This window comes from Perca flavescens, chromosome 5 (genome assembly GCF_004354835.1).
Source record: "Perca flavescens isolate YP-PL-M2 chromosome 5, PFLA_1.0, whole genome shotgun sequence".
Classification (NCBI taxonomy): domain Eukaryota; kingdom Metazoa; phylum Chordata; class Actinopteri; order Perciformes; family Percidae; genus Perca; species Perca flavescens.
This window is the reverse complement of record NC_041335.1, coordinates 35,808,714-35,818,195: the sequence shown is the minus strand read 5'-3', so window position 1 is coordinate 35,818,195 and position 9,482 is coordinate 35,808,714. Positions and strand designations below refer to the sequence as shown.

Sequence of the window (9,482 nt, the reverse complement as noted above, 5' to 3'; positions counted from 1 at the left end):
AAATAACCAAAGTCAAGGAACAAGAAATTATTATGATTTTTTTATGAAAGAAAAAGTCAAAATTCTCCTATTCCAGCTTGTTAAATGTGAATATTGTTCTAGTGTCTTCTCTCCTCTGTGACAGGAAACTGAATATCTTTGAGTTGTGGACGAAACGGGCATTTGATGACGTCATCTTGGGCTTTTTTGGGGAAACACTGATCCGCATTTTTCACCATTTTCTGACATTTAAGAGACCAAACAACCAATCCATTAATTCGAGAAAATAATCAACAGATGAATCAATAATGAAAAAATGTAAAAGATTTAAAAGTTGTCAAGATGTTTTAAATATGAGCTGGGCTAACTATATGAATTGACACAAAGTATTAAAAAAGTGATCAGAGTTGTGGCAGGTTAGCTCAGTTGGTAGAGCGGGCGCACATATATGCAGAGGTTTATTCCTTAACGCAGAAGGTCCAGGGTTAGAATCTGACCTGTGATGGTTTTCCTGCATGTCTCCCCCCCCTCTCTCTCTCCTCTTTCATATCTCAGCTTTCCTATCCAATAAAGGCAGAAATGCATGTGATGTACAATTTACTTCAATTCAGTTTTATTTATAGTATCAAATCATAACAAGAGTGATCTATCTGTACAGTTGTTGACTCTCTGCTGCGTATCCTGAGGTGTGACGACGGCTCACATCAGCTGTGGGGCATCGTTTCTTTGCTCATCTCGGGCAGCAGAGCGACTTTTGTTTGGTCCCTCACTGTCTTAAGGAAGGTCATGATGCCGGAGCCGCCGGTGCCCCTCTCCTCTAACGCTGCGGGCGCTCTGCTGATCACCTCCGCCTCTAGCTCCTGCCTCTGGTGTCGAAGTTGTCGTGCGCGGGCAGCGGGTACAGTGATGAAGCGGCTGACGACGTTGATGTGGTAGCTGCGCAGGGCCAACAGCTTTGTGACGCAGTGCTGAAAGGCCTGGCGCAGCCGCTCGCTGGCCTGCTGCTGGACAAAACTCTTCAGGGAGGGCCGCGACGAGATGTCCTGGATCAGCTGCCTGTGGGCAGGCGGCATGTAGTTCCTCATGCGGGTTAGAAAGGCACCTAAGGGGGAAGTACCATCACAATGAGTCCTTCTCTTTCAAACCCTCATTTGCCCTCTTTCAGTTCCCTGCTTTTATCTCTACTGCTTCATCTCTACTTTCATCGCTTTGTATTTCTGCTGCTAGTTTCTGCTCATTCAAGCACCTTGTAGGCAAGGCAAGGCATTTCAGCAACAAGGCAATTTAAAGCTCTTTACATAAAACATTAAAGAGCAGTTAAAAACAGGTAAAAATAGAATAAGATATGAGATAGAAGAATAAAAGTTAGAGTGCAGTATCTAAGTACAGATTAGGGCTGCACAATTAATCGAATTTTAATCACGATCACGATTTTGGCTTCCCATGATCAAATTTGCGTGATCGAGCGATATTTAAAATGCGTCATAGAACGCTCCTTATCAAAGTTTTTGCAAAGCCACTCTAGCGCTCCATAAACCACTGTGTGATAGCGTGCCTCCATGAGCCAATCAGAGTTGTTCCCTGCACCGCGCAGCTTAGTTTCTAGATGTAGACAGTCACAGAGGACAGAGTAACGGGAGGAAAATTCCACAACAGGTAGCAGTCGGTCATCATGAGCCGGTCACGATGTTTACCAGTTTACCAGTAAACGCAACATTTTGTCCCGTCTGTTTTGTTTTTCAGACAGAGCTAGTTTGTGTCTTTTAGCTCGTAGCTTTAGCAGCAGACTGTTTGACATCCCGCTGTTGGAATCCTCTAACGCGGGTTTCGGAGCATCAGAGCGCAACGCAGACATGTAAGTAGCAGAGTAATGAGCCAATGAAATCTGCGTTGCTATTTCGTCAGGTAGAAACCTTACGGCAAACGTGCATGTGTGGAAAGCGGTCGCACAACAGCTGAAATGGCATACTGCTTCACAGTATCCTTCAGTAGCACAGTATGGATGTATTAACAGGAATGTAGCACAATATGGATGTAAAAGCAGTTATAATTAGCCTATGTGACAATAAAATTTGTTTTGGTTAAATCAACAAATAATCGTGATAATTAATCGTGATCTCAATATTGATCAAAATAATCGTGATTATCATTTTGACCATAATCGTGCAGCCCTAGTACAGATATATTGGTATTTCAATAGATGAATCTTTACATTACTACATTACATGTCATTTAGCTGACGCTTTTATCCAAAGCGACTTACAATTGCTGTATATCAGAGGTTGCACACCTCTGGAACAACTATAGGTTAAGCGTCTTGCTCAGGGACACATTGGTTGATGTATCGCAGTGAGAATCAAACCCGGATCTCTCGCCCGCGCATCAAAGGCATGTGTTATATCCACTGCGCCATCACCACCCATCTCTTTATTTGAACCTTCAGCAGCTGGCAAAAAGATTAAAACTTAAACTAGGGTTTTATTTCAGAATCAAATCCTGCCTTTCGTTTGAATCTAGAAAGAGGCTGGTTGCTGCCACTTTTATGTCTATACTTGACTATGTCGATGTTTTATACATGCATGCTTCGTCTCAAAGTTTACTTGGATTGGACACTGTGTACCATGGAGCTCTGACGTTCATCACTGGTTTTAAAGCCCTAACTCACCATTGTGAACTGTATGAACGTGTTGGATGGCCTTCTCTATCAACACGGAGGCTTCAACACTGGCATACCTTCATATCCAAGGCTATTTTAGGTCTACTTCCATTCTACCTTCTGACCTATATCAGCGTAAATAGTAACGGGGACTTACAATCTTCGTTCCCAGGATCTGGGAACAGGGTCCGTTCCAAAGGTTAGAACTGAGCTGGGGGAAAAAGGCGTCTGAGTTTGCTGCTCCATTTACATGGAACAAGTTACAGAAATCCATGAAACTTAACGAGCTGCTTTTAAGAGGATGTTGATTGACTTGGAGGCGGCCACATCTGGCTGTAGATGTTTTGCCTGATGTGCTTAGGATTGTGGTTGACTTCGAGGGATTTGCTGTTTCAGTTGTTTTATGTTTTTAGTGTTTTTAGTGTTTTTAGTGTTTTTAGTGTTTTTAGTGTTTTTAGTGTTTTTGTGTATTTTGTGTATGTATGTATGTGTGGTTGTACTGCTGCCTGTCTTGGTCAGGACATTCTTGAAAAAGAGATTTTTTATCTCAATGAGTATCTTCCTGGTTAAATAAAGGTAAATAAAAATAAATAATAACTATAAGAAATGAACAATTATGAAGAAAAAAGAAAAGGCATTCTCAGACCGTCCTGATCTGGCGAGCTCCAGTTTTCCACTCGCAGGTCAGTCTGGCATCTTGAGGTAGAGAAAATTTGGAGCCGTTAGCCAAACGACCGGGCCAATCAGCGTTGGTTTTGAGGCGGGTTAGGTGGTGATAGACAGATGGTTTATCCAATCAGCTAACCAGGATTTTCAGACAGCGGTAGCCCTAATTCTGTTAGCCGCTCGCTAATGCTTTTTTTCTCTTGGATCCTTTTTTTGGAATATGGACCGGGAACCTGAAATGGTGCCTTTTATTCCTAAATTCTCGTTACACAAACGGCAAATCTCCTTTACCGACATGTTGCTAGTTTGCTGAGCTAACGAGCTATGCTTTGCCTGCAGCAGCAGGGTTAGCCTGACTTGTGGTTGTATTGCTTTTTGATGTGGCAATGCTTCATAATAACAGCCTGAACCGTTACATAGCTTCCACTCCCAGTTTTCCTTTGACTGACTGCTTTTAGTGAGTAGAAGACCTTCACCAACAACACAAATGCGACATACATGTTATTATATCAGTATGTAATATGTGTCGCAGTGCAATGCATTACTTCAGTTTCCATTTGTTCTTATTTTGGAGAAAGTAGTTCCACCCTTTGCTTGGTTTTTATGTCTGCTTATGTTGTGGCTTGGTTATAAAGAGAGGACTGAAGGACATGTAGACGTTTAGCGTCACCTGGTGGAGAAGACTGAACATTGCAAGACAACATTAAAAGTGCATTTAACTATGTGAACTGGTTGATAATCATTTTCGGAATGCCGACACGCTGTGTTCGCTCAGACAAGAAATACAGCGGGCTATAAATCTGTGAAAGCGTTTTCATAGAATGATGCTTGTTGTCGAGGCATTTGTTTCGACAGAAACTTTCCACATTATCATTGAAAACATCTGTAAAAATGTTTTAAAGATCCATAGCCTAACATGATTCTTGTTTTTATGATTCCTTTTCTTCACTCTTTATTTTCTCTACTCATTTGACTGTTTCTTTCTTCTCCCCTTTTTCATAGACTATGTTTTTTGTTGAATAATTGCAGGGAACCCAACATGCCAAACCTCTTGGGGTCCTTTATTTATTTATCTTTATAGTAACGTCTCTCTCTCTCAGCTTTGGCATAAATGTGTTCTAAAATTTGAAAGTATAAAGGTCAACTGTAATTTGATCAACTGTTGTAATTAATCAAAGGACAAACATCCATCTTACCACTTTTTGCTTCGTGTTTGACTCCCAGAAGTTCATCGAAGCAGTGCAGCAGGCTGCTCTGTGCCGCGCTCCCGCCTGAGAACTCCATCGGCTCGGCCCGCACCCCTTCATAAACAAGACCCTTTGGCATACAGGGGTTGTCTTTCCACCTACAGGATGCATGTGTACATGGACACAGACACAAACACACACACACCGGTATTTCAAAAAAAACATGTTTCACTTTACAAATTAATAACTTATCAGTCAAATGCAAACAGATTTCTGTACCCAGACAGGTAGATCCTCATGATGCCATAGAAGACCGAAGGCTCCACGTACGCTTAAGAAAAGTCACATTAACAATTTGTTTTTGTCAGATTCAGAATAGCTTATTGTCATTCAAGCATGTTAAAAAAATGAGTTACCCAGGTCCAGCAGCATAGACAATAAATATCATTTGCAGTGTTTTAGCTAAAAAAAGAGTTCCGTCTACATAAAAAAAAAACTAAAACCAACCCAACCTTAACCCCGGGGTGTGTACGGCAGCTATGTGCATATTTTTCAAGCCATTTGATAATAAAAATGCCTACAAATCTGTACATCATTTGGTCACAACATGGTAGCTGTAGAGGGAAAAGAATCATCCTGTAGATGCGACATCCTGTTTTATATCTAATTGTTCTCCAGCTGTCTTCATCGTTCTGAAACCAGAACACAACAAATGTTGAAGAGGACTCATTTTCACTCCTGCCACCTAAAGAGAGGCAAAAATTGTCTGATGTTACTACTTTTAGGTCATATAACGTAGGTAGGGTAGGAATTTGGTGTAAACAGCATTACTGATCTTGAAACCTATTTTTAGTAGAGTTCACAGAATGAATGGCGATATATTTCCCCCAGTAACAGAACTTTTGCTCTGTTGATTTGCCGTTCCGGTCACAGAGACTGAGGGGGAAATGACACATAGTTGACACTCAGCCCCTCTCGAGCAGTATGTTAAAAAAGGATCTAGGGAAATAGTAATAATTTAAAGTGAAGTTAGAGTGATTACCCTGCATCAGTTTGAGTGCATCGGTCATGTCCTGTAGAGACTGGCAGACGGCCTCCAGGGCTGTGGCCACAGCCTCGGTGTCTCCACACCTGACACCGTTGATCACAACGGGAATGTTCTGCAACACAGGTAGTTATTCTTGGGATATCATGAGAGCCAGTAGTCCCGTGTTCTGCGTGTCACGTTTCCTAAACCCAACCGTAACCGTCCCGTTCTTCTCTTCCTAAACCCAACCCTAACCGTCCCGTTCTTCTCTTCCTAAACCCAACCCTAACCGTCCCATTCTTCTCTTCCTAAACCCAACCCTAACCGTCCCATTCTTCTCTTCCTAAACCCAACCCTAACCGTCCCTAACCGTTCTTCTCTTCCTAAACCCAACCCTTCTTCTCTTCCTCCCAACCCTAACCGTTCTTCTCTTCCTAAACCCAACCCTAACCGTCCCGTTCTTCTCTTCCTAAACCCAACCCTAACCGTCCCGTTCTTCTCTTCCTAAACCCAACCCTAACCGTCCGGTTCTTCTCTTCCTAAACCCAACCGTAACCGTCCCATTTTTTCTCTTCCTAAACCCAATAGTAACCGTCACATTCTTCTCTTCCTAAACCCAACCCTAACCGTCCCGTTCTTCTCTTCCTAAACCCAACCCTAACCGTCCCATTCTTCTCTTCCTAAATCCAACCCTAACCGTTCTTCTTTTCGCAAACCCAACCGTCCCGTTGTTGTCCCGCGTGTCATGGAAACGTAAGCCCACCCACAACCTTTTCCTTAACTTCAGGGGCCGTGTTCATTTCACGGAATTCTGTGAGATCATGTTGAATTGCAGGATCACAAATCTTGAAAACGTTGTGGTTGGTCAAACAATCATGCACATCAGGTTAAGTTACAATAACTTTGTCTGAAATTACCTTGTTTAAAGGGGACTTTAATAGTTTTCAGACAACAACTCAAACATAATTCATATTTTTTTTAATAAGAAGTACACATTGTATGAATTGATTATTTTTTTAGATAAATATTGTATACCCTCAGAGCAGGGACTGCTGCCAGCTCCACCAGCAGAGTAACCATAAAGAAACCTCGCACACTGTCTCCACCCGGGAGGCTGAACAGCAGCTCTAGGTTCCTGCAAGACAAACGTAAAACAATTACCCTTGCCTACGTGACAATGTTATAGTACAAGAATTCAAGTGAAAATGTACTTACTCTATTTCAAAAGGCCTGGCACAGGAGACATAAATATGGACGTGAAAATGAGAGAGAACAGATTTACACTTTAGGTTAGGTTAGTCTGGATCAACGGAAATACATTTCTAGGATAAAGCCAGAGGATGTCTGCTCTCTGTGTGTTGCCGTTCTCAAAATCCCTTCGCTTTGAGAAACAGCAACAACCTTCGAGCTAGCGAGCTAAACGCTGAAATTGTCAAATTTTGAAGAAAATTTGGATCGTGCAACAAGGCAGGCCTGCTTGGTTCTTTCAGGGAATGATTGTAACGATTTACAAAGAATATGTTTAGGGCGTTTCCTCTCTAACTGGGACGTTTTGGGAGCGATTGGTGGGATTGCTGTGGACGAAGTACACACGGAGATACACTGGTAAGAGCCAATGAGGTTTAACCATGTATCAGCTAATTTAAATAGCTCACGTTACTGTATTGTGTCAACAGTTAACTACAGTTAATATTGGATGTGGTGTTTTCTTTCGCGGGGTGCGAATGTTCCACCAAAACAAGTTCCTTCCCGAGACTATTTAGCAGAGCCACTGTCGCTGTGTCCGGAGTTTAGCGCCGCCCAAGACAATTGTGATTGGTTTAAAGAAATGCGTACAACCCAGAGTGTTTTTTTTTTCTCCTATCCTAGAATGCATCAGTGGTGTAGCCAGACCTTACTCCACAACGCTGTGGAGATAGGTCTGGAAATACAAAACTAGGGTTAGGGTTACCTTACCCCTCTGGATCCTTCTTCTTCCAGTTAGCAAGTACTGCATCTGCATGGGTGAGAATTGGGGGAAGTCCTAAGCGCTGTGACACCTCCCAGTATGGGACTGCCAGGTTATGTGGCAGCATCTTAGAGGAAGATCATTAAAGATGGAAAGGCATTCATATAAATTGCAGATTATCGAGCAATTGGGAGCAGTATGACAAACAGAAAAACTCAAACAGAGACACCTTGACTGTGTCGTTCTCTCCCTCCTGCCAGGCGTAACCCATGGTGATCATGCTGAGGGCCAGGTGGGCCAGCCGTAACTCCCGGTGTTTCTGCAGAAACTGGCTGCTCAGCAGCGGCATCTGGACACAGAGTAGCAGCAGTGAACACATGGCTCCATGAACATAGTGAGTGGTCCTTTTCATTTCATTGTCCTCACTTACTTCATTAATATGGAAGCGCAACTCGTGAGAGTCCACGAGCTCTGGGACTCGTAGGGCAATATCCATCCATGGTTGGTAGTAAGGTGGAAGCTCTTCCTTTGAAAGGCAAGGCGGAGCATCATAAGAACATGTGGAAGGGAAATGAGTCTAAAAAGTGAAGCCAAGTTCCTTAAAGCTGCGTTCTATCTAACTTCCAGCAGGGGGCGACTCCACTGGCTTCAAGAAGAAATCTGTTTCTTTATGAGAAAATGAACTTACTTCTCACTTGATTTATTACCTCAGTAAACATTTTCATAATGAGTTTATGGTCTCCATCGCTAGTTTCAAGTCTTCCTCAACACAGAATGATGTTTATTTTGTAAACTATGGTCCCAATTATTTTAAAGATTATGTTTTAGGCATTTTAGGCCTTTATTCAACAGGACAGCAGAAGACATGAAAAGGGGAGAGAGAGGGGGAATGACATGCAGTAAAGGGCCGCAGGTCGGAGTCAAACCAGCGGCCGCTGCATCGAGGAGTAAACATCTATGTATGGATATGTATATTTTAAAATAGATGATATAGCAGGGTAAGCTTTAGGACCTGCCAATCAGGACAGAGGCTTAGCAATGCTAACCATGCTAACTCTGTGGACATTAAAATAGACCTCAACTTGTTTTTGGCTGTTGTCCGTGTTTTCATCTTAAACTTTGACCCTCTCACTGTGTGTTTTCACTTAAAAAAAAGTCAAAGTTAATTGGAACATTTTGGTCGCCTAGAAGTATCTTGTTCAGTCTTCTGCAAAACAAGCTAGCTAGCTACCGCTAGCATTAGCTTGTGACTTTAGGGAACGTTTTTCTGTGTACTGCCGTAGATGCAGATGAACGGCACCAGTACCCGGAGGTCTGTGTTTACCCGTCGGTAAATCTCCGCTGGAGCACCATTGCAACCATAAACAACACTGGCTTGGCGGCGTCATCCTCCCCAGCTCCACTCTCGTAAAAAAACACCACATCCGGTTGCAAGATGGCGACGGCAATATCGCCAAACTTGAGGCTTCAAAATGACCACAAACCAACGGGTGACGTCACTGCTGCTACGTCCACTATTTTTACAGTCTATGATGTGAACATGCAAATGATGGAATGATCTAAGACATTTTCATTTTTTGGTTTTAAGGCCTAAACTTGCATTTCATTGTTTTATGTTGATGCACACACACAGTGACCTTCGACAAAATCAAATTCTGTAAACACATGGCGGTTGGAATAAAGTTCATCACAGAAATCAAAACAGGAATAATGCCAAATGCCAGCTTCCCTCAGTCAGTTTGTCTCAATCCACACCACCAGTCATCAGGTCACATTTTACAGTATAAATGTGTGAGCACCGTTTTCATTTCATGTGAATTACATTTAAGTTCAGTTAAATGCTAATCAATTAATGATGACTGTTATAATGTGAAAAACTGTAAGAAGATAGAAAAAGAAACTAACCCATTGGGCTTTTCCACCTACCAGAGGATCCGGGAGGATGAAGCCAAGCTCTGCGGAGACATGGTACGAGTCCAGAGAGAAAAGAGGTTTGGAGTCGGAGTCAGGAGCAGCCAT

General features: G+C 42.5%; 1 protein-coding gene across 1 annotated transcript; it reads right to left on the bottom strand.

Annotated features, from left to right (window-relative positions):
- Window positions 1-640: 640 nt before the first annotated feature.
- Window positions 641-9,482, bottom strand: ido1 (indoleamine 2,3-dioxygenase 1). The gene is made up of 10 exons (XM_028579016.1): window positions 9,386-9,482; window positions 7,894-7,985; window positions 7,693-7,812; window positions 7,472-7,590; window positions 6,731-6,745; window positions 6,551-6,650; window positions 5,531-5,648; window positions 4,768-4,819; window positions 4,498-4,646; window positions 641-1,081 (listed from the first exon to the last, which is right to left on the bottom strand). The coding sequence occupies exons 1-10, from the start codon at window positions 9,480-9,482 to the stop codon at window positions 684-686; spliced, it is 1,260 nt and encodes a 419-aa protein (XP_028434817.1). The 3' UTR covers window positions 641-683.